This window comes from Heterodontus francisci, chromosome 13 (genome assembly GCF_036365525.1).
Source record: "Heterodontus francisci isolate sHetFra1 chromosome 13, sHetFra1.hap1, whole genome shotgun sequence".
NCBI classification, from domain to species: domain Eukaryota; kingdom Metazoa; phylum Chordata; class Chondrichthyes; order Heterodontiformes; family Heterodontidae; genus Heterodontus; species Heterodontus francisci.
This window is the reverse complement of record NC_090383.1, coordinates 45,263,879-45,289,949: the sequence shown is the minus strand read 5'-3', so window position 1 is coordinate 45,289,949 and position 26,071 is coordinate 45,263,879. Positions and strand designations below refer to the sequence as shown.

The 26,071-nt window shown below is 43.0% G+C and overlaps 1 protein-coding gene and 1 non-coding gene across 4 annotated transcripts in view; one reads left to right on the top strand and one right to left on the bottom strand.

Annotated features, from left to right (window-relative positions):
• The first annotated feature begins 10,004 nt into the window (after positions 1–10,004).
• Positions 10,005–26,071, top strand: part of ezrb (ezrin b) — a 142,182-nt gene continuing 126,115 nt past the window's right edge. The window contains exons 1-2 of one of the 3 annotated variants that reach the window (XM_068044764.1): positions 10,005–10,092; positions 10,805–10,894. In XM_068044764.1, coding sequence (XP_067900865.1) covers positions 10,883–10,894 — 12 coding nt within the window. In that variant the 5' untranslated portion in view covers positions 10,005–10,092; positions 10,805–10,882. Of the gene's footprint in view, positions 10,093–10,116; positions 10,143–10,804; positions 10,895–26,071 lie in introns of those variants that run through there. The other 2 variants (XM_068044766.1, XM_068044765.1) reach the window with 2 other exon arrangements.
• LOC137376848 (U4 spliceosomal RNA) lies at positions 11,061–11,200 on the bottom strand. The gene has a single exon (XR_010976316.1). It is a non-coding gene; the product is annotated as a U4 spliceosomal RNA (small nuclear RNA).

Genomic DNA, 26,071 nt, shown 5'->3' with positions numbered 1-26,071 from the left:
TCGTATAGGAGTGGAAGTAACAGTCAAACAGGAGTGTTCTGTTGAGTTTTAGAGTTTAAAACATACAACTTCATATTATTTTTATTTATTTATTTAGAGATACAGCACTGAAACAGGCCCTCCCTTCAGCCCACCGTGTCTGTGCCGACCATCAACCACCCATATTCTGTTAAGATTTTAATTTTAAAATATAAATGTTTCAAGTTGTAATCATAGAGTCAAGAGTCGTACAGCATAGAAACAGGCCCTTTGGTTCACTGCATCCATGCCGACCATAATGCCTATCTATACTAATCCCACCTGCCTGCTTTAATTCCATATCCCTCTATGCCTTGCTCATTCAAGTACCTGTCCAGATGCCTCTTAAATGTTGCTACTGTTCCTGCCTCCACCACCTCCTCAGGCAGCTCATTCCAGATACCCACTATTCTTTGTGTGAAAAATTTACCCCTTTGGTCCTCTTTAAACCTCCTCCCTCCCACCTTAAATCTATGCCCTCTAGTTTTAGTCACCCCTACCATGGGAAACAGACTCTGGCTATCTACCCTATCTATGCCTCTCATAATTTTATATAACCATATCATGTCCCCTCTCAGCCTCCTTCGCTCCAGGGAAAACAGACCCAGCCTACCCAATCTCTCTTTATAACTCAAGCCCTCCAAACCAGGCAGCATCCTTGTGAATCTTTTCTGCACCCTCTCTAGCTTAATCACATCTTTCCTGTAGTGCAATGACCAGAACTGCACACAGTACTCCAAATGCGGCCTAACCAACGTTATGTACAACTGTAACATGACGTCCCACCTCTTGTATTCAATGCCTTGGCCGATGAAGGCAAGCATGCCATACGCCTTCTTCACCACCCTGTCTACCTGTGTTGCCACTTTCAGGGAACTATGTACTTGCACCCCAAGGTGCTCAAGAACACTCCCCGGGGCCCGGCCATTCACTGTATATGTCCTGCCCTGGTTTAACTTCCCAAAATGCATCACTTCACACTTGTCTGTGTTAAATTCCATTTGACAATCCCTTGCCCACTTTCCCAGTTGATCTCTATCCTGTTGTAACCTTAGACAAGTGTTAAGTTATTAGTGTTTAGCTTTATTTAACTCCTGTACAGTAAAGATTTTTGTTTAAAACATGAAATCTTGTGGCGTAATTCTGTCAGTACTAACTGGGAATTCAACTTTTACTTTTTAAAAGTTAACGGTCCCTAACAAGAACGTAACAATCTCCCCTGGCTATTGACCTCTCTGCTAAGGGGAATAGGTCGTTCCTAGCCAATTGATCGAGGCTCTTCATAATTTTGTACATCACAATTAAATCTACTCTCAGCCTTCCAGGTTCCAACTTTTCTCATAACTAAAATTCTCTATTCCACCACCAAGATTGGGCTGACTGGTCTGTAATTACTCTGCCTATTCCTTCCTCCCTTTTTAAACAACAGTACATTAGCAGTTCTCCACTTCTCTGGCACCACTTCTCTTCGCAGCCTGGGATACATTTCATCTGGGCCTGGAGATTTATCCATTTTCAAAGATGCTAAACCTCTTAATATTTACTCACTTTTTTTTTTAACCACCCAATATTTCACACTCCTCCTCCTTAACTACAATGACTGCAACAAACCCCACTTTTGTGAAGGCAGATGCAAAGTATTCATTGAGAACCTGGACCACATCTTCTGCCTCCATGCACAAGTTACCTTTTTGCTCTCTAATCGGCCCTATCTTTTCTTAGTTATCCCCATGCTGTTTCTGTATTTATAAAACATCTTTGATTTTACTTGCCAACATTTGTTCATGCCCTCTTTTTGCTTTCCTAATTTACTTTTTAATATCACCCCTACATTTTCTTTTTGCAGTACTAAATTCTTGATATCTGGCATAAGCTCCCCATTTTTTGCCTTATTCTACTCTGTATGCTCTTTGATATCCTAGGCGGTCAAGATTTGGGAGTCCCGCCCTTTTCCCCTCTGGGAGTATATTTGTTCTGAACCCTCTCTATCTCTTCCTGAATACCTCCCACTGCTCAGACATTTCAAGTAACTCTCAGTTTAGTAAAATTGGCCTTTCCCCGATTTAAAACTTTTACCCTTGGTCTATCTTCATCCTTTTCAATAACTACTCTAAGTTTAACTGCATTATGATCACGACCACTAAAATGCCCTTCCACCGTATACCCCCTTCCATCTGCCCAGCTTCATTTCCTAAACCTAAATCCAGGAATTGCCCTTTCTCTTGTTGGACTTGCCACCTACTGACAAAAAAGTTCTCCTGATTGCATGTAAAGTATTCTGTATCCTCTATACCTTTTACACTGAATTTATCCCAGTTAATATTTGTGTAGTTGAAGTCCCCGATGATTATTGCTCTTTTTTCTGCACTTCTCAGCAATTTGCTTACATATTTGCTCTTCTGCCTTCTGACTGTTTTGAGGTCTATAGTACACTCCCAGCAGTGTGATTGTTTTTTTGTTTCTCAGTTCAACCCATATGGCCTCATTTGTTGATCCTTCTAACTCATCATCCTTCCTCATAGCTGTGATTGTTTCTTTAACAAATATTGTGACCCCACTCCTGAATTATATGTTTCAATAAAATCACCTCTCATTCTTCTAAACTCCAATGAGTATTGGCAAAACCTGCTCAACTTTTTCTCATAATACAACCCCTTCCAGGAATCTGCCTAGCCAACCTTCTCTGAACTGTCTCCAATGCAAGTATATCCTTTCTTAAGTAAGGAGACTAAAACTGTACGTAATACTCTAGGTGTGGTCTCACCAATGCCCTGTACAGTTGTAGCAAGACTTCCCTACTTTTATACTCCATCCCCCTTGCAAGAAATGCCAACATTTCATTTGCCTTTCTAATTATTTGCTGTACCTACATGTTAACTTTTATGTGATTCATGTACAAGGACACCCAGTTCCCTCTGTACCACAGCATTCTACAGTCTCTTTCCATGTAAATAATATTCTACTTTCTAATGCTGACAAATCTCACATTTTCCCACATTTTACTCCACCTGCCAATTTTTTGCCCATTCACTTAACCTATCTATATCTCTTTGCAGAAGACGCTTTGGGTTTTGTAGCAGGGTGGGGACTGGAGAATCGGGGCAGAATCACCTGCCAAGGAACCTGACCCCTGGAAGCCCGGTTGCAATCTCCCAGCGAGGACACCTTGAAAACTGCAGTGCCCTCCATGCGGGGAGGGGGGGGGGGGGTGTTGGGGGTGGGGGGGGTGGAATCCCTCTTTCGTGGGCAATTTGTGGTCCACAGACGAGCCCCACCAGGAACAAATGCACCTCCTGGGACCCCCATCCCCTGGACCGAATGCCCACCCCCCCACATCCCCCCCTCGCCGGGGCGTTCCAGACTGGCCTCGGCAACTCCACTTCACCTACCTGTGTTCCAGGGTTCCACCACTGGGCCTGGGTCTGAGGCCTCTGCAGTACCACAATGGCCATCGCTCCCCGTGGTGCAGCACATACTGCTGAGTTGTCAGCCCTGTGATTGGCCGGCAGCTCCTGAGGGTGGGATTCCATCCTTCCTTCATCTTTGACCCCAAAAGGCCAGAGGATCGTTACAGGAGTCAGAAAAAATGCAGAGGCGATGTCCCCCCTGACTTTTCAGCCCAGCACTGGGAGCTCTGCCTCTTGCACAAAATTTGTGTCCTCCTCACAACTTGATTTCCTACCTATCTTTGTATCATCCACAAATGTGGCTACACTACACTTGGCTACTTCATCCAAATCATTAATATAGATCTTAAATAGTTGAGGCCCCTGCACTGATCCCTGTTGCACTCCACTAGTTAGAGTTTGCCAACCTGAAAATGACCCATTTGTCCCAATTCTCAGTTTCCTGTTATTTAGCCAATCCTCTATCTGTGCTAATATATTACCCCTAATACCATAAGCTCTTATCTTGAGCAGTAACCTTTCATGTAGTACCTTATCGAATGCCTTTTGGAAATCCAACAACACTATATCTACACCCTGCTTGTTACATCCTCAAAGAACTCTAATATATCTGTCAATTTCCTTTTCATAAAACCACATTGACTCTGCCTGATTGCATTATGATTTTCTAAATGTCCTGCGACTACTTCCTTAATAATGGATTCTCGCATTTTGCCAATGGCATACGTTAGGCTAACTGGCCTTTAGTTCCCAGCCTTCTGTCACGCTTCCCCTGCCCCCTCCCCCCCACCCCCCCCAACACCCCCCCCACGCTGCCCCATTCTTGCATAGAGGTGTTACATTTGTGGTTTTCCAATCTGCTGGGACCTTTCCAGAAACTTGGGAATTTCAGAAGACTACAACCAATGCATCCACTATCTCTACAGCCACTCCTTTTAAGACCCTAGGATGCAGGCCATCAGGTCCTGGGGACTTGTCAGCCTTTAGTTCCATTAGTTTTCCTAGTACTTTTTCTCTAGTCATAGTTATTGTTTTAAGTTCCTCCCACCCTTTTGCCTCTTGGGATTTCTGCTATTCTTGGGATGCTTTTTGTTTCTTCTTCCATGAAGACGGATACAAAATGCTGGTTCAAATTCTCTGCCATTTCTTTTTTATCCATTATTAATTCTATGGTCTCATCTTCTAAGGCACTAATGCTTACTGTAGCTACTCTCCTTTTTATATATTTGTCGAAGCTTTTACTGTCTGTTCTTATATTTCTTCCTAATTAACTCCCATACACTAATTTCTCCTTTTTTTATTCATCCTCTACTGGGAATGAGTGGCCTGCAGCCAGGGCAGGGGTCAAGGGTAATGCAGGTGTCAGCTTGCCTGAAGATGAGGTCGCACAAGAGATCAGCTGCAGGAAAGTTAGACGAGCACTTCAATGGAGTGACCTACAGAAAAACTAGGGGTCACCAGCACCTTCCCTAGGGCAATTAGGGATGGGCAACAAATGCTGGCTTTGTCAGCAATGCTCATATCCCATGAATGGCTTTTAAAAAAGTAATGCTTGATCTAACGGCAGATGAGCCAGAAAGCCTGTGGTCAATGTCAAGGCGCATAGAAAAGTCCAGCATCAACTTGGCACATGGCTTTTCACAGAGCTTGGAGCCCATCCTTTCCAGTATGGAAGTAGTGGTGAATTGCTCGAAAGAACTTGTGGACCTGACCCTGATGCAGCATCTGATGGACGATGTCTCAGCTTCCATTGCAAAACAAGCCAAAGTACCAATATTAGGGAACTTCAGTGGAAGCTCAGACTGACGTCATGCAAGGTCAGCTTGCTGCCATGGAACCTTAAACTACTCTCATATGATCTCAGCTTGTTGCCATGCAAGCTCACAGTACTGTCATCATGGCTGCAGATACCAGTATTGAAAGGGGCTTGTAGGGTATCACAGCAGTTCAGTAATCTGTTCTCCAACAGATTACTAGGATTGCTGAGGCACTGCTTGGGAGAGTGGCAGTGGCACCATGGAGCATGAACCTGCTATCCTATCTCAGGATGACAGCATTCATCTTCCCACGACTGCCAGTTCCCAATGTCCTTGCTGTTGCCTGTTAGCCTGTCAGTCCATGGCGGCTGCCATCAATGCCGAGATGGTGCGGTCCACAGCCAAGCCTTCTAGGGCCAGAGCTGCTTGAGGTCATCCTGAAAGCCATCTGAAGTTTCCCTTATTGGAAGTCAGCAGCCTTCTAAGAGTCATGCTGCAGCCAATGAGGTAGCATTGTATAGGAGCACTAGGACAGACAAAAGCTCACAGAAGACAGGCACTAATGGAATGCACAAGGGTGATTAGTTGGCATCTGTATGCAATATGGCATACTTTGATTTATAACTTTGGTTTGGAAAGTTTGTTTTTAGTTTAGAGATACAGCACTGAAACAGGCCCTTCGGCCCACCGAGTCTGTGCCGACCATCAACCACCCATTTATACTAATCCTACACTAATCCCATATTCCTACCACATTTTAGTTTTGTAGCCAAGAGTATGCTGTGATGGTCAATACAGAGGGAAGGTAAGGTGTGGGACTGTTAGTGAATGGGAAATTCACCAAAATGCTACCATAATCACTGGTACTGCAGTCGTATGAGTCAAGCATGGATAGTCCAGCCAGAAAGGACCTTATTGGTTGCCTCCTTCATTATTTCTCCTCCACCTTTTCCTCCTTCTCTTCCTCCTCAACTGGTCGCCATTTAGCTGGTTGACAAGGTTATGCAGCATATAGCAGTGCACGAAGAATCTTGACACGTGTTTTGCCAAGTACTGCAGATCTCCTCCAAAGTGGTCCAGGCAGAGGAAGCATTGTTGAGCATCCCAATGGTCTGCGTGATCACATATCATGAGGCATTTCACGATACCAGCCCATCTCCAACTTCTCTTTCCTCCCCAAAGTCCTTGAGTGTATCATCTCCCAAATCCATTCCCATCTTTCCTGGAGCTCCATGTTTGAATCCCTCCAATCAGGTTTCCATCTCTGCCACAGTTCAGAAACAGTTCTTATCGAAGTCACAAATGACATCCTATGTGACTGTGACTGAGGTAAACTTTTCCTCCTCATCCTTCTCAACTTGTCTGCAGCCTTTGACATGGTTAACCACACCATCCTCCTTTAATGCCTCTCCACTGTCGTCTAGCTGGGTGGGACTGCTCTTACCTGGTTCCATTCTTATCTATCTAATCATAGCCAGCGAATCACTTGCAATGGCTTCTCTTCCTTCTCCCACACCATTACCTCTGGTGTCCCCCAAGGATCTATCCCTTCCTATTTCTCCCCTGCCCTTGAAGACATCATCCGAAAGCACAGCGTTAGTTTTTATAGGTATGCTGACGACACCCACCACTTTTCTCTACTCCACCACTGTTGCTAAATTATCAGACTGCTTATCTGACAGCCAGTAATGGATGGGCAGAAAATTCCTCTAATTAAATATTGGGAAGACTGAAGCCATTGTTTTTGGTCCCTGCTCCAAACTCCATTCCCTAGCTACCGACTCCATCCCACTCCCTGGCAACAGACTGAGACTAAGCCAGTCTGTTTGCAACTTTGGTGTCACATCTGACCCCAAGATGAGCTCTGACCTCATCTTTTGCAATCACTAAGACCGCCTATTTCTACCTCCGCAACATCGCCTGACTTCGCACTGTCTCACCTCATCTGCTGCTGAAACCCTCATTTACTTCTAGACTTGACTGTTCCAAAGCACTCCTGGCTGGTCTCCCACATTCTACACTTTGTAAACTTGAGGTCATCCAAAACTCTGCTGCTCATGTCTTAACTCGCACCAAGTCCCATTCCCCCATCACCCCTGTTCTCACAGACCTATATTGGCTCCCAGTCAAGCAATGTATTGATTTTAAAATTCTCATCCTTGTTTTCAAATCCCTCCATGGTCTCACCTCTCACTTTCTCTGTCAGCTCCTCCAGTCCCACAACTCTCCAAGATATCTGTGCTTCTTTAATTGTGGCCTTTTGTGCATCCTGATTTTATTCTCTCCGTTAGCTGTGTCTTCTAGCCCCAAGCTCTGGAATACCCTCCCTACACCTCTCCACCTTGCTTTCCTCCTTTAAAACACTTCTTAAAACTTACCTTTTTGATCGAGCTTTGAGTCATCTGACCTAATATCTCTGAGACTGTGTCTCCTGTGGCTCAGTGTCCTACTTTGTTTGACAATGCTCCTGTAAAGCACCTTGGGACATTTTATTATGTTAAAGGCGCTATATAAATATAAGCTGTTGTTTTGTTATATGCATGCTGCCCACATGTGCATGCGCACCACAGTCATGAGCCATGTGGGTTGTGGCTAGCCCTTGTCACCAAATAGTTACCGTCTGGTTGGTTGTTGTGTCTCAAATGCAGCCCTCATAGTAATCTGCCACAGAACGAAGGCGTCATGACTGCTGCCAGGATACCAGATATTGACTTGCATGATATACTGCATATGGTTGCAGACCAGCTGGACAATGAGGGATTTCTGTTGCAGTACATATCAGCATTGATATGTGGCTCCGCAAAGTAATGTGTGTGCAGTGAGTGGCACCATGGGGGAGCCTGCAATCCTTGTGAAGCCATGTGCTCACTCTGCCTGCTTCTGTCTGGTAAGGGAGAATGAAAAGTATTCAGCTCTCTTGGAGCACAGCGCCTTAGTGACCTCCCATTAGCTCCACTGTGTCTCCTACCTCCAGGGGACACAGTCTCAGAACAAGGGGCAGGCCATTTAGGACTGAGATGAGGAGGAATTTCTTCACTCAGAGGATGGTGAATTTTTGGAATTCTCTACCCCAAAGAGCTGTGGCGGCTCAGTCGTTGAGTATGTTCAAGACTGAGATTGATAGATTTCTCCATATTAAAAACATCAAGGGTTACTGGGATAGTGCAGGAAAATGGTGTTGAAGTAGAAGATCAGCCATGATCTCATTGAATGGAGGAGTGGGCCCGAAAGGCTGAATGGCCTACTTCTGTTTCTATTTCTTATGTTCTTAATCAATTTACAAGCCCAGTGAAAAGGCTGCCTCCAATTTTGTGCACTCTCATTTTCACTAATAATCTCTTTTTACTGCTAATTTGATTTGTCCACTTTGGCAGGAAGAACAGAAAAGCAGAATATTATTTACATGGAGAGAGATTACAGAATGCTGTGGTATGGAGAGATCTGAGTGTCCTTTGTACTTGAATCACATAAAGTTAGCATGAGGGTACAGCAAGTAATTAGGAAGGCAAATGGATGTTGGCATTAATTGTAAGAGGGATGGAGTATCAAAGTAGGGAAGTCTTGCTACAACTGTACAGGGAATTGATGAGACCACACCTAGAGTACTGTGTATAGTTTTGGTCTCCTTACTTAAGGAAGGATTTACTTGCACTGGAAGCTATTCAGAGAAGGTTCATTAGGCTGTTTCCTGGGATGAAGGTCACAGACCTGAAACTTTAGCTCTGTTTTTCTCTCCACAGATGCTATTTGACCCGTTGAGCATTTCCAGCACTTTGTTTTTATTTCAGATTTCCAGCATCTGCAGTATTTTGCTTTTATTATCCTGGATGAAGGAGTTGTCTTATGAGGAAAGGTTGAGCAAGTTAGGCGTATACTTATTGGAGTTTAGAAGAATGAGAGGGACTTTACTGAAACATATGAGATTCTGAGGGGGCTTGTACAGGTAGATACTGAAAGGATGTCTCCTCTCATGTGAGAATCTAGAATGAGGGAGCACAGTTTAAAAATAAGGTGTCTCCCATTTAAGACAGAGATGAGGAGGAATTTCTTCTCTCAGGGGTCATTAATCTTTGGAATTCTCTTACCCAGCAAGCAGTGCAGACTGGGCCACTGAATATATTCATAGAATCATGGAATGGTTACAGCACAGAAGGAGGCCATTTGGCCTATCACGTCCATGCTGTCTCTGCAGGAGCAACTCACCTAGTACCACTCCCCTGCCTTTTATCCATAGCCCTGCAATTTTTTTTTCTCTTGAGGTAATTATCCAGTTCTCTTTTGAAGGCACTCTCAGGCAGTGCATTCCAGATCCTAACCACTCGTTGCATAAAGAGGTTTTGCTTCACACCGCTTCTGTTACCTTTGCCTTATATCGGTGTCCTCTGGTTCTCTAGCCTTCCACCAATGGGAAATTTCTCCCTATCTACTCTGTCCAGACCCCTCATGATTTTGAATACCTCTATTAAATTTCCTCTCAACCTTCACGTCTGCCCTCTCAGCTGAACAGGAAAGATCCCATTGTATTATTTGACGAGGAGATGAATTCTCCCAGTGGCCTTCAACCAACATATCTAAAGCAGATAATCTGGTCATTTTTCCCATTGCTGTTTTGTGGGAGCTTGCTGTGCACAAATTGTCTGCCTTTCCCTACATTACAATAGCGGCTAAACTTAAATAGCTGTAAAATTTAGGATGTCTTCAAGTCCCCAAAGGTGCTATATAAATGAAAGTTGGTTCTTACTTTGCTGTAGTATTGTGGGGCGATGGAAGGCAGCGCCACTGAGGTGAGTGGCAGCTTTAAGGGGGAGTGGTAGTAGAAGTGAGGCAGGTAGGGACAGACAGAATCGAGGAAGTAGGTAAGATAGGCACAGCCATATTGAAGACGGCTAGGAGCAGTAACCTTAGTGCAGGTGAGGAGCCGGGGGAAAACACAGTTATGGAAGGCAGTCGTTGTCTGAGGGTTAGAGGAAGGGCAGAAGGACTGCGCTAACGATACTCCCCGAACTGTGATTGATGCGTGTCCGGCCTAACCTTTCTCGGGATGGCGCTGATTCTTTAACTGAGTTTGTGGGGAGAGTAAAGCGGAGGAGGGAAATATAGGGCGTAACTTTTTAATCAGATTTTTTTCTTGAATAGATTTCATTTCAGTTTTAAAAGAATTTCCAGTAAAAAAAACACAACTTATCGAAAGTCAGTTTTGAAAATTAACTAATGTAATTTAAAATAATTTGATTTGAGGTAAATGTCTAGTGAGATCGTGCGAGGCGAATTCACCTCAATAAAGCGACAAAAGTGGGGTTCTGGGTCGACCAAACCATCCAGGGCTAACTTCACCCTCCCAAATCTCTGCCAATATCGAACTGGAATTCAGGATCTTCTTTCCCGTACGATCCCGCTCCCTATGTCTCTGCTTCCACTTCCTCCCGCCCTCCCCTGAGTTATTTGCCGAGTAGGCGGCACTCAGTGCCCTTCGGCGGATTCTCGTTCCCAGCGGAAATATCTGGCCAGGAATCAGCTTACATTACAACAGTGAGCACCCCGGAGAGGGGAGAGGCTTTCACTGGGAGCGGCACCTCCTGTACACAGCTCGCTCTCCTTACCCTACCTTTCATTTTGTGGCAGGTGATTGAACTTTACACCTCGGGCTTTGGGCACTTCAGATCGCTCTCGGGAGAGGCAGAAGTTTGAAAAGAACCGAAAATGCCGAAACCGGTAAGTAGTTAATTTTTTAAAAGGCGCTGTTAACACATTTGTTAACTTAAGATGGTGTCTTGCGAAAGGTACATTTACTTTCCATACCTGCAGAACTTGTTCGAGGTGCTGCGATTATTTCGTGTATTGAGATATAAAGGATTCTGCCAGGAATGCTGCTTTTTTTTCCCGCAGAGACTATCAAAAATTGCCATTGCCGGCTATATTTCAAGCCGTCATAGCGGGGTATTGGGAAAAGTTTTCAATAAGCAATAATCACGCCTCGGTTAAACCTCATCGGCTACGATACTGCCAATGCTCCTGTTGTAGTGAACACTTCAAATGGTCAAAAGCTGTGAATGATGTGCCAAACTTTATTGGATTTTTTTTAATGTATAAAAATTTTCACTGGTACAACAGTTTTCTAAGAGCAGTGAGTGTTGATATAACTGAAATCTGATGCTTTTGCATTTCAGTTTGCTCCAGCTAATTAATTGTGCTGAACAGCCAGGTCCTTTGGGATGACTGCTCGATACTTAGGCCTGGCAGTGGGTTGTACTGTTTTGTTTCTGAATTTAACCACTCCCCAGTTAGTTTTAAGTCACTGCCCTTCTACGTTTCAGAGAGGGCTCTGTATGGTTAACAAAGCCTACAGTTGTATGAAAATGAAGTTCTTCCAAAGTTTTGGGGTGGTTACTTTGGAAACACTAGAGGGTACTATTTGGTTGATGTAGCAAACTACCTTTAAAAAAAAAACTAGTCTTGAATTTGTGCAGGAATGTGATGGCAACAAGCTTTGCAGGTTTTTTTTAGATTAGAGATACAGCACTGAAACAGGCCCTTCGGCCCACCAAGTCTGTGCCGACCATCAACCACCCATTTATACTAATCCTACACTAATCCCATATTCCTACCAAACATCCCCACCTGTCCCTATATTTCCCTACCACCTACCTATACTAGTGACAATTTATAATGGCCAATTTACCCATCAACCTGCAAGTCTTTTGGCTTGTGGGAGGAAACCAGAGCACCCAGAGAAAACCCACGCAGACACAGGGAGAACTTGCAAACTCCACACAGGCAGTACCCGGAATCGAACCCGGGTCCCAGGGGCTGTGAGGCTGCGGTGCTAACCACTGCGCCACTGTGCCGTGTAAATGTTATCATATTTCCCTTAAAATGGGGATTGTTTCAATATCCATGTGAGCTGATTTCAGGGGGAAAAAAAGGGGCGGCACAGTGGTTAGCACCGCAGACTCACAGCTCCAGCGACCCGGGTTCAATTCTGGGTACTGCCTGTGTGGAGTTTGCAAGTTCTCCCTGTGTCTGTGTGGGTTTTCTCCGGGTGCTCCGGTTTCCTCCCACAAGCCAAAAAAGACTTGCAGGTTGGTAGGTAAATTGGCCATTATAAATTGCCCCTAGTATAGGTAGGTGAAAGGGAAATATAGGGACAGGTGGGGATGTGGTAGGAATATGGGATTAGTGTAGGATTAGTATTAATGGGTGGTTGTGGTCAGCACAGACTCTGGGTCGAAGGGCCTGTTTCAGTGTTGTATCTCTTAAAAAAAAAACTCTCATCTGTGCTATGTGAACTCCACTTATTTTTGTCAATTCTGGATTATGCCCTATTTTGACCATAAAAAAATGATCCGTATGTAGTAAAAACAGTGCGGTAAATACTCAGCATCGTGTAGAGAGAAACAGAGTTAATGTTTCAGGTCGGTGACCTTTCATCAAATGTATATGTAGGTTGGTAGTTCAGTAAAATGAATGTTGACTGGCAGTGATAGTACTGGATTAATTATACCTGGTTGGCCATGAAAGAATATCTGGCAAAATTGCTTCACTCGTTCAATGTTGAAATAAAAGGGAGGGGGAGAAGAAAAAATCAGTGCCTTTTTTTAGTTATGGAAAAAAAATGGCTTGACATGTGACCTCATTCCCATGACCAAGCTAGTGATTTTAAGAGTGTTCAGAATTTTCAAAGGTAATGATTAACATGTCATGAATTCCTGCATCTTGTACACTTTTGAGTGTGTAACTGGTCCACGTTAATGGATTAAGGTTGAATAAATGCTTGTTGAATGTGCTAGAAAATGTGAATTGAAGCTAGTGTAGAAAAAGTATTGTAATGCTGAGAATGGGCTGGAGGTTGATTTGAACAGAGGTTCTCTAAGCAGTGTTTAAGATGGCTACTCAGAGCTTTATATAAAATATAGCATTCGCACATTTTTATTGATGAAATCTCAAAACCCCTTCAGTTGATTTTTAAAAAAAAAATACAAGCATAATTTCACTCAAGTTGAGATGTAATAGTGGTAAATCTAAATAGCTGTTTAGTAAGCCAGAGTTGGAGTATGGTGCAGTTTTTGGTTCCCCACTGTAGAATGGATGTTGAGGAAATGAGATTGAGCAGACTCGCCTTAAGACCTTGAGTCAGGACATAAAAATACAAAAGAACTTGTAACATTGGGAATGTTTTCATTTGGATCAGAAAAGATTAATAAGGTCCTTGAAGAGAGGTGTTTTTAATTATGAAAGGATAGATGGACAACTGAAAGCAATTTGTTTCTAAGAGACATTATAAATATGCTTAAAAAGATTTGGAACAACGCAGGGGGAAACTTCTTTACACAGAGGATTGTGGCTGTAGAATGCACTACTGGAGTTTGTGATTGAAGTAGAAACCATGCCAACATTTAAGAATAGATTAGATAGCTGGTTGAAGAATATGGCAATGGTGGGTACATGCGATTAAGACACTCGTAGAACATGTATATCAGTAGGTGCTATCTGGACCAAATAACCTGCTTTGTATCATCTGGTGCAGCAAGCTAAATGTGCAAGTCTAGTCATGTGATTCTGTGATCTGACACATGCAAAACAATTAGGTGGTCTTATCTCACATTAAAGCACAGCAGGCTTAGAGATTGGCATCTGACTGCAATTGCATATGTGTTGAGTGGCAAACAGGCTGCTCTCCTGAGACGGGAACAAAGTTATGACAAAGTACAAAGCTGTTTAACATAACCCAATTCAAAGGTATTCAATTCAAAAATGTTTAAATTATTACCCTTGTGTTGCTTATAATTTAACATTGCAGCAACATCTGATTTGTATGTAATGTTGCTAACTAATTAATTATTTGAAATGTAAGATCTTAAATTGATAAGAATGCCAGCCTTTAGCTATGAGCCTGAATTATTTGACTTGTAAAAAGCTTTCATATAGCACATTATATAGGCAAAATCGCTATTTTTTACATACCAACTTTCCATGTATAGCAATGAGATGAATGAGCAGTTAATCTGTTGTTGGGATGCCATCCTTGGCTCCAGTGATAGCACTCTTGCCTCAGATACAAACATCGAGCCTCATTACAAAGACATAAGTGCATCATCTAAGCTGACGCTCCAATGCCATAGAGAGGGTGTGCTGCACTATCACGTGCTGTTTTAGAGATGTTTGAGATAAGGTGTTGAACTAAATCTGCTGTGTGTGGATGTAAAAGATTCCACGGCACTTCTCGAGCAGGGAAATTTTCCCCAGTGTTGTAGACAGCATTTATCAATATTTACCAATATCACTAAAGCAGACGTGATTATTTATCTCATTGCTGTTTGTCGGACTTTGCTGTGTGCACATTACAACAGTAACTATACTTTAGTGGCTACACTGTAAAGTGCTTTTATCCATCTTGAGGTCTTGAAAGCTGCTAGAAATGACTTGCATTTATATTTCTTTTTGCTAGTGTTCGTAATGTTGCAGGAATTTATCACCTTTTTTGAACCACTGGGTTTGGTTTAATTGTACCCTCTGAACGGCAACATCTGTTTCAGTTCAACATGTCAACTGAAAGAGCATTTAACAATGCAGCATGCTGTTAGTACTACAGCAAGGGTCAACTTAGATTAATGTCTCAAATTATTTAAGTGGGGATTGAACCCCAAGCCCTCTGACTGCACCATGAAAGTGCTTGGTTGGTAGCACTAAATTATGAGACTCAGTCTTTTGAATTCTTCCCAGTTAAGCATGACCGACTGTTCAGATCATAGGTTGTTAATTTAATACCAATTCAGTAGTCTGAGGTACCTATATAGTTGTGAATTCATCTAAATATTTTAGGAAGGTGATCTTTTTAATTTCTGCTAAATTGCCAAAGGAAATTTTTCTTTGTTACAATTGTATTGGTTTCAAGCACTCAAAAGGAATGCCTTGTTCAGAGAAAATATGGAACCACCCGTTAGATCTTGATGTGTGAATCATATATTGGATGGGTTCCAGCAAGTTAATCACTGTCTTTTTACTTTTTGGAAAAAAAAAATCTCCATTTTATTTCATTAACTGTAATGGATGAAAGGTTGCTGTAACTTGGAACGCAGAAACAAAGGCTACTTAACTCCTGAGTGGCTAATACTATAAATGTAATCGAACAGCTTGAATTTGGTATTCATGAAGTCTCCAGACTTCATAGTCCTGTAAGTTCTATGTAGTAAAACACTAAAGTCAGTTAATGATGTGAGTACACCTAATTAGGAGTTAGAAAATAAACTAAATTGAAGCTCAATTGAATCCTGCTTTTCCAATGCTGCTACTTTTGCTTTTGAATTGCTTTTTAGATTTTAGCCACACTGTAAAGGTGATTTTTTTTTTAAATCATTCATTCATGGATGTGGGCGTCACTGGCTAAGCCAGCATTTATTGCCCGCCCTAATTGCCCTTAAGGTGGTAGTGAGCTGCCTTCTTGAACTGCTGCAGTCCATGTGAGGTAGGCACACCCACAGTGCTGTTAGGAAGGGAGTTCCAGAATTTTGACCCAGCGACAGTGAAGGAACGGCGATTATAGTTCCAAGTCAGGATGGTGTGTGACTTGGAGGTGGTGTTCCCATTCATTTGCTGCCCTTGTCCTTCTAGTTGGTAGAGGTTGCGGGTTTGGAAGGTGCTGTTTAAGGAGCCTTGGTGCGCATAGATGTATTTAAGGGGAGACTAGTCAAGCGTCTGAGAGAAAAGGGAATAAAGGGTTGCAATCATGGATTTAGATAAGGAAAGATGGAAGGAGGCTTTACTGGAGCTTAAACGCCAGCATGGACTGGTTGGGCTGAATGGCCTGTTTCTGTGCCATATATTCTTTGTAAAGAACAGAAGGGAAGGTCTGTGACAAGGCGGAGGGCAGGAGAGATTGAATGATGAACTTGAGGAACAGCACCTTATCTTCCGATCAGGCATTCTACAGCCCTCTGGACTCAACATTGAGTTCAAGAACTTTAGACCATGACCGCCATTTTGATTAGGTTTTTAATTTTTAAACCATGTATCAGGCTTAAACTTGTTTTTGCTTTTTAACATAGATGTTTATTCTACTATTAACACTCTAGACAAATGCCTCGTCTTTTACTATGGCTATTACTACTCCCTTTGCCTTTTCTTCCATGAAATCTTTGTCATTTAATCTCTTCTACCCTCTGCCCTGTCACAGACCCTTCTGTTTGTTCTTTCACCCCCTCTTTTCCCACCCCACACCCCACCCCCACCACCAGCCCAAAGCCCATCTCGCCTCCAACCCCCGCAAGCCCCAGTGAAAGGCCACAGACCCGAAACATCAACTGTTACACTCTACACAGATGCCGCCAGACTTGCTATGCATTTCCAGCACTTTCTGTTTTTATATTCATCGATAGAAGGCTGTTTTCTTCGATGATAGATATCGAGATTATAACAGGCAAATTTCAAGGAAATAGTGTTTATTCCTGTAAAAATACTGAGCCCATCAGATGTAAACCTGCCTTTTCAACTTTGGAGAAAACTGCTCCAATTAGACTTTCATATCCTATAACTATAAACAAGTCACAGGCCAGACTTTTGACAACATTTGTATTTATATTCCTAGGCCAGTTTTTACACATTTTATGTAAGCTTTTTCCAGAGTGAGAAGTTTTGATTCTGTTGAAGTCTTGAAAGTAAATACAAGATTTCTGGTTGAGAATTTCTGTTGCAATAAAGATACTAATTTCAAATGTTTTGTGGGTTTCTGCTGGTTTAAAAAATACTCCTGCCTTAAAGTATGCTGGTGCATATGACATTAAAATCACAACTAGGAGATGTGTTCATGAAGTCATCTCTTAACCTGCATTAATATTCTGGCTTTCGCAAGTCTGAATGATGAGATACTCAAGCACATCTTCACATCATCGTTTCCTCTTTCCATTGCAATTGGATAATGAAATTATATGTGCCTAGACATCTAATCTACTGGTAATTGTAAGATGTTTTTGTGCTTTAAAAAGCTGAATTGTCTAAATTTAAATTGAGCATTGTAATTAGTAGGAATTTAGTGCTTAAAAATGGAATCAGATAATTTTGAACTAAGTGATTTCAAATTAAGCATTTCTACAAAATTTGGCCTCTAACGTCATGTGGTTCTAGATTTTCATGACCTGTCCCCAAAAATAACTTTAGCAATCTAATAGTGACATTTTGTTAATATTCACATTTTTTCATTTAAAAGGCACATTTCCCCAGAAAGTTTGCAGTTTGTTTAGAATCTATACAGGGATTTTGGGATTTCTCCAATGGTGATTATAAACCAGATGGACAGTTTTGAATGTTGACGTGGCTGGATTATTCCTGAGAATGAGTAACTATCTAATTGTGAGTCCAACCCTAAATAACTATTGAGTTAGTGGATGAATGAGGAAAGAAAAGCACCTTTCATGACCTCAGGATGTCCATAAGCACTTTACAGTTTAATGGAATACTTTTAAAATGTCACTGTTGTAATACAGAAAACGCAACAGCCAGCTTGCTCACGGCAAGCTCCCACAGACAGCCACATGATCATGACTGGATAATCTGTTTTAGTGATGATTGGGGATAAAAATTGGCCAAGGCACTAAGGATAACTCTCCTATTCTTTGAAATTGTATCATAGGATCTTTTACATTCACCTGAGAAAGCAGACAGAGCTTCAGTTTTCATGTCTTGCACAAAGGAAGGCATCTCTAACAATGCGACACTGCCTCAGCATTGCACTGGAGTGTCAGCCAAGATATTTTTGGTTCTTGAGTCTCTGGAGTGTGACTTAACCACAACTTTGACTTGAGGTGAGCGTGCTACCAGCTGAGCCAAAGCTGACACTGATCAATTAATGAGATGATCTGTTTCTTAGGGAGTACTCCTTTAGCACCCCATAAAACTGGTACAGCTTTCTCACGTATAGCACAAAATTATAACATGACTTAACATACATTTGAAATTTAAATTTCAAACCAATCTTACCCCACCCCCCGCCTCAATTAAATGCCAATATTCCTGAGCATTGTGGAGTTGCTAGGACCTGTACTTTACATCTCACCTGAAATTTTTTCTCTCTCTTTTGTTTCAAAACTGAAATTCTTTTAGGCTGAGTGTTCTTGATAATTTGAAAGTTTTTCCAAATTGTTTTAGTGTGGAATTTTTGAGATTAAAGATGAGTTATATTTGGGGAGGGTGAACTGTATGCTCCTTGGGGTTTGTTTCACTTCATATGCTAGGCATTGTTTTAAAGAGATGCTCTTTCATGGTGAGGCAGATGTTAAACATTGGAGGTGTATATATGCCTAAAGGTCACCTCGTTTCGAATATAGTTCAGTTTCGGTGGACCCGCCTGTCCACAGACTTGACCTTTTTCAGTCTTATGCTGAGAAGAAACCCAGTGTCGTTTTTTTTTTACCTACTGATATTTTGGGCCACTCGTACATTAAAAAGACACTTGTGAAAATGTAAATCTCCGGTATATGTATGCTTCTGGTTATCACTTTTGGTCATTTCAATGTCAACATTGAACATTCCGACTGCCTTTTGTATGTGTTTAAAATGGAAGTTCTACTTACAAAAAATTGCCTGCCACTGTATAATTGTAGGCTCATAACTAGTAATTGGTAGAGTGAAGTGAATTCCTGATTTGTGGAAAAGAAAGAGAATGAGACTTGGATTTTTTCCATTTGGGTTTTATTAGGGTGGTCCTACCTTTATTTTTCAGAGATCTGTTTTCAACTGTCGTCTGTGCATCTCTTTGCCTCCCACTGTAGTTTCCCCCACCCCCGGATCCTTCAGCCACCTCTTCTATACTTCGGAATTCTTTTCTCTCTTTCTCTACACCACCCCCCCCCCCCCCACCCTGCCCTGCCCTGCCCTGTCACCACACCACCCACAGCCATGCTACATCTTAACCTCAAGATCCATCTCTCTAACTTTAAATTTTTGTTCATCCTTCATGTCACAGTACCTGTTTTTATTCCTTGCACCAATCTGTGAAGTGCCTTAGCATGTTTTTTAAGGGTGCTATATAAAAGCAACCTGCTGAAATTAGAACAAATAAGCCTTCATTTTAATTTTCAGCCTTTTTAGCGAGTGTAGTTTTCAAACTTCATATTTAAAATATGATTTTGCAACCCACTGTTTAATCTAATGCCAGGACCAACTTTCGCAGGGTCAGTAAACTTGCTTTTGTTTATAGCTGAGTTTTTCATGGCCTCTCCAATAATTTTACAGCACAGAAGGGGGCCATTTCATTGATCGCATCTGTGATTGCTCTCTGAAAAAAGTTATTCTATTAACCCCTTTATCAATACCCATTTAGATTTATAAACGACTAGAATTTTATGGAACTGGAGTCTATTTGAACCCATGAAAGATTTTGACCTGGGTGTCTATTAAATGCTCCTCTCCCTTTTTCAATGTAACTTTTTAATTTGCAAATAGACATGGATGTGCAAAAAAGAGATTGATTTTTATAGCACCTTTTTTATGCCTGGGATTATCCAACAATTTGAACAGACAATGAACTACCTTGGAGTGTAGTCACTGTTATTATATTAGCAAATGCATGATTTTCATATAGCAATGTTCCTCAAACAACCATGAGAAATGAATGACCAGTTAATATGTTTTAGTGACATTGGTTGAAAGAGAACGAATGGCCAGAATATGCACTCGTCTGATTGTTCAATGGTATATTTTACATGTGCCCAAGCAGAGAGTTTAATGTCGTCATCTTCTGCTAAGGGTGTGGTTGTTCCTCTTAGACATTGTGCTTGCTGTGAGCTGTCCATTGGTTAGTGCAATTCTTCCTTTTTAACACTGTTCTAATACATTTGTTACCCAACGTTTCACTTCTTACCAGAATTTCCCATAGATGCTGGACTGTGGTCAAATAGAAAATAATTCAGGCCTGTTACACTTGCAGCCTTGACCCCCTTTTAAATTAAACATGAGTTTGAATGAGTACTTTGAATAGTTCTAGAATGTTAATGGATTAATCTGCCTCGCGCTCTCTGCTTCACGCTCCCTTCTTATTTGTCAGTGAGTTTGGTCTTTGGTCTGGCACATTTTAATGAACCTTGGCTATTAAACTATATGCAGGAATCCACAGCTCAGTTATTGTAATATACCCATTTGTTCTCTTGATTTTAGAAGAGTGGAATGACTCTGTCCCACACCCAACCCAAACTAGTTTGGGGTAGTGTGTAATGTGCAGTCAGTGACTGAGGTCATGCTGTCTTGTGTTTAGTCTATTGACCTCCAGTGAATGCTTTTTCTTAAGCATCTGAAATATAGTTTGTGAATCAAGCTTGCTTTTTTTCAAAATTTGAAATCTGAAAATTGTGGATAAATGATTACGATTGGATTTGTTCTTCAACTTTGTCAAAGCTCAGACATTAGATTGTTGCTTATGGGATGACGAGACCTACATGTTTTTTGGGGTTTTGAGTAGAAGGTTCATTTGAGTTGGGGTAGGGGAAGCAGTTGGTGGTTCTTTGCTTCTAATAGAGAAGCGCATTGAACACAGTATTGTTTCTTGAACCCAGTGAGAAAATAATGCCCCCTCAACATTGCTCAGTTATTGGAGTTGTCGTTTCAAAATGATACTTCACCAGAACTTGACCTTCAACTGCATCTTCAGTCACCTCGCGAGCCCTCCTGCTGAGTGTGCAGTAAAGTGCTTTTGAGATGCTTCTCAAAATTCTCAACCCACCTGGACCCCTCCATCTGGCATCTTACCCTCCCTAGATCTTTTCTTTGGGAACTGTTGGCATGACATTCTCCATCTCAATCATTCTACTTCGCTGACTCACTCTATCTAACCTCCCTCTGAACTTGCAGCATTCCATTCTCTCTATCAGGTTCAACCCCAGTTGTCATTTAAACCTAATAGTGGCACTGTTATTCTGTTGTGAACTGACCTCATACCTTTGTGGAGGCTGAGCACCAACTCTGATACTTTTGCTCACCTTCCCCAGACCATGACCCCACCACTGCACATCAAGCCATCTTTTCCCAAACTGTTACTGACCTCATCTCAACTAGTGATCTTCCCTTCACAGCCTCCAGCCTTATGGTTCACCAACCCTGCACAGCCAGCTTCTGCTGGCTAAGCAATATCCACAAACAGAACAGCATGAATTGATCTATCGTTTCAGCCTATTCTTGCACAATAGAACTGATTTCTTCTTCTTTTGACTTTTTTCCGTCCCTTGGCCAATCTTTTCCCGCCTATATCCACTACTGTTAAAGTGCCACTAACAATAGCAGGGGAGGTGGTGCATAGTAGTAATGTCACTAGACTAGTAACCCTGAGCCCTAGGCTTATGCTGGGGATGTGGGTTTGAATCCCATCACGCCAGATGGTGGAATTTAAATTCAATTAATAAATCTGGAATTAAAAGCTAGTCTAGTGGTGATCATGTGTCAATTATTGTAAAAACCCAACTGGTTCACTAATGTCCTTTTTAGGGATGGAAATCTGTCATCCTTACCTGGGCTGGCTTACATGTGACGAGGAAAGGTTCTCCCCGGGAAATCGACTTATAAGTTAAAGCAAACTCATCGGCCAGAACAGCCGCTTGCCAGGCTTTCTGGACCTGCTGCTCCTCTACATGTGTCTTTATGGAGAGTGGGAGAGAGTGTTTAAATTCCTCCATCAACAGAAATGTGGTTGACTCTTAAATGCCCTCTGAAATGGCATAGCAAGCCATTCAAACCGCTATGAAGTCTAAGAAAAGGAATGACACTGGACGGACCACCCGGCATAGACCTAGGCACTTTAAATGACATCGGCAAACTCAGCCCTGTCTACCCTGCAAAGTCCTCCTTGCTAACGTCTGGGGCTTGTGCCAAAATTGGGAGAGCTGTCCCACCAACAAGTCAAGCAGCAGCCTGACATAGTCATACTCACAGAATCATACCTTACAGACAATGTGTCCCAGAATCTGCCATCACCATCCCTAGGTATGTCCTGTCCCACCAGCAGGACAGACCCATCAGAGGTGACTGCACAGTGGTATACAGTTGGGAAGCAGTTGTCCTGGGAGTCCTCAACATTGACTCTGGACCCCACGAAGTCTCATGGCATCAAATCAAACACGGGTGAGGAAACCTCCTGCTGATTACCACTTACCGCCGTCCCTCAGCTGATGAGTCAGTACTCCTCCATGTTGAACACCAATTGGAAGAAGCACTGAGGGTAGCAAGAGCACAGAATGTACTCTGGGTGGGGGACTTCCAATGTCCATCAAGTGTGGCTCGGTAGCACCACTTGCGACCGAGCTGGCCAAGTCCTAAAGGACATTGCTGCTAGACGGGGTCTGTGGCAGGTGGTAAGGGAACCAACAAGGGAAAAACCTATTTTACCTCGTCCTCACCAATCTGCCTGTCACAGATGCATATGTCCGTGTCAGTATTGGTAGGAGTGACCACCGCACAGTCTTTGTGGAGACAAAATCCCGTCTTCATATTGAGGGTACCCACCATTGTTGTGTGGCACTACCACCGTGCCAAATGGGATAGATTTTGAACAGATCTAGCAACTCAACGCTGAGCATCTATGAGGCACTGTAGGCCATCAGCAGCAGCAGAGTTTTATTCAACCACAATCTGTACCTCATTGCCGGCATCACCTTCAATATTCACTCCCTCCACCACAGATGCACAATGGCAGCAGTGTACCATCTACAAGATGCACTGCAGCAACTCACCAAGGCTTCAACAGCACCTTCCAAACCTGCGACCTCTCCCACCTAGAAGGACAAGGGCAGCAGATGCATGGGAAGACCACCACCTGCAAGTTCCCCTCCAAGTCTCTCTCCATCCTGTCTTGGAACTATATTGCCATTCCTTCACTGTCGCTGGGTCAAAATCCTGGAATTCCCTTCCTAACAGCACTGTTGGTGTTCTGATACCCCAAGGACTGAGTGGTTTAGGAAGGCAGCTTACCACCACCTTCTTGAGGGCAATTGGGGACGGGCAATAAATGCAGGCCTTGCCAGCGATGTCCACATCCCATGAACGAATTTTTTTAAAAAAACTTTCCTGGTCCCTTTTCATACTGAATGTCCAATCCCTTTACATCTTTATTCCTGCCCACCAAGATTGCTTGAGGGCCCTTCTCTTGCTTGCACAATTTCCCAATCTGCCACTGCCACTGCCACCACCCACCTTTACCTGGTTGAAATTTTCCCCTCATTGAGCAACTTCCTGCTTGACTCCACTTGCTTCTGCCAAATAAAAGGTGCTGTTATGAGAATCTATGGGTACCAGCTATTACCTGCCTTTTTGTGGGATATGTGAAACATTCTTGTTCCGTACAACTCTGGTCACTACTTTTTCTGGTACATTGACTGTATTGGTGCCATTTCCTGCCCTTACCCCAAACTGGAAAACTTCATCTTTGTTTCCATTTTTCACCTTTCTCTTGCCTTCACATGGTCCAGTGTCAACTCTTCACTTCTCTTCCTTGACTTTTCTCTATCTCCATTTCTGGAAATAGGCTGCTGACCAGTTTCTATTATAAGCCCACTGACTTCGACAACTACCTTGACTATACTTTCGCCCACCTCGCTTCTTGTAAGGACTCTATTCCAGTCTCCCAGTTTCTCTGTGTCTGGCTATCTATTCTGACAATAACACCTTCCGAACCATTGCTTCCAATGTCTTCCTTTTTCCTCAACCTTGGGTCAACCAAAGATCTGCCAGGAAGGGCCTGTGGCAGGTGGTGAGGAGAAAATCCACTAGATCAATCTACCTTTTACAGATGCATCTTTCCGTGACAACAGTATTGGTAGGAGTGACCACCGCACAAATTTTGTGGAAATGAAGTTCCGTCTTCGCACTGAGGAAACCCTCCATCGTGTTGTGCAGCACTATCACTGTGCTAAATGGGATTGTTTCAGAACAGATCTGACAGCTTAAAACTGGGCATCCATGGGGCTCTGTGAACCATCAGCAGCAGAAATTGTGCACAACCACAATCTATAACCTCATGACCTGCATATCCCTCTCTATCATTACTTGCCATCAAGCCAAGGGATCAATCCTGGGTCAATGAAGAGCGTAAGAGAGCATGCCAGGAGCAGCAACAGGTATACCTAAAAATGAGGTGTCAAACTGGTGAAGCTACAACACAGGACTACATGCATGCTAAGCAGTGTGCAATAGACAGAGCTGAGCGGTTCTCGCAGCCAATGAATCTGATCAAAGTTCTGCAGTCCTGCCACATTGCGTCGTGAACGGTGGTGGACAATTAAACAACTAAATGAAGGCGGAGGCTGCACAAATATCCCCATCCTCAATGATGGGGGAGCCTAGCACATCAGTGCAAAAGAAAAGGCTGAAGCATTTGCAACCATCTTCAGCCAGAAGTGCCAAGTGGATGATCCATCTCTGCCTCCTCCTGTGGTCCCTCACATCACAGACGCCAGACTTCAGCCAATTCGATTCATTCCATGATGTCAAGTGGCTGAATGCACTGGATACTGTCCTGACAACATCCCAGCTGTCGTACTGAAGACTTGTGCTGCAGAACTAACTGCGCCTCAAGCCAAGCTGTTCCAGTACAGCTACAACACTGGGATCTACCCGATAATTGGGGGAGACCGTGGCTTAGTGGTAATATCTGAGCTAGTAATCCAGAGGCACAGGCTGATTCCCTGGGTACACTGGTTCAAATCCCACCACAGCAGCTGGTGGAATTTAAATTCAATTAATAAAAATCTGGAATTGAAAGCTAGTCTCAGTAATGGTACCAATTACTATCAGCGATTGTCGTAAAAACCCATGTGGTTCACTAATCTGCCATCCTTACCTGGTCTGACCTACATGTGACTCCAGACCCACAGCAATGTGGGTGACTCTTAACTTGCCTCTGAAGTGGCCTAGCAGGGCAATTAGAGATAGGCAACAAATGCTGCCCTTGCCAAAAATGCTCACATCCCAAGAAATAATAAGTGTGGAAAATTCCCTAGGTATGTCCTATCCACAAAAAGCAGGACAAATCCAGTTACTGCCCCATCAGTCTACTCTTGATCATCAGCCAAGTGATGATCTCATCGACAGTGCTATCAAGTGCCACTTAAACAACAACAACCTGCTCACTGGTGCTCAGTTTGGATTCTGCCAAGGTCCCTTGCCTCCTGACCTCTTTGCAGCCTTGGTCCAAAAATGGACAAAAGAGCTGAACTCAGGAGGTGAGTGATTTGCCCCTGACATCAAGGTGGCATTTGACCAAGTGTGGCATCAAGGAGCCCTAGCCAAATTGAAGTCAATGGGAGTTGGGGGGAAAATTCTCCAAAGGTTGGAGTTATACTTAGCACAAAGGAAGACTGGGAGTCCCAGGACATAGCCGCAGGAGTTCCTGAGGGTCGTGTCCTAAGCGCAACCATCTTCAGCTACTTCATCAATGACCTACTCTCCATAAAAAGGAAGTGGCAAGTAGCATTTATGCCACACATGTGCCAGGCAATGACAGTCTCCAACAGGAGAGAATCTAGCCATCTCCCCATGACATTCAGTGGCATTACCATTGACCAGAAACTGCACTGGAGCAGCAGCACAAATGCTGTAGCTACAAGAGCAAGTCAGAGGCTGGGAATTCTGTGGCGAGTAACTCGCCACCTGACTTCCCAAAGCCTGTCCACCATAAGTCAGGAGTGCGATCAATACTGTCCACATGCCTGGATGAATGTGGCTCCAACAGCACTCTGGAAGCTTGACACTATCAAGGACGATGCAGCCTGCTTGATCGATACCCCATTCGCCACCTTAAGCATTCACTCCCTCCACCGATGCACAGTCGCAGCAGTGTTTACCATGTACAAGATGCATTGCAGCAACTCTCCACACCTCCTTCGACAGCACCTTCCCAACCCATGACCTCTTCCACCC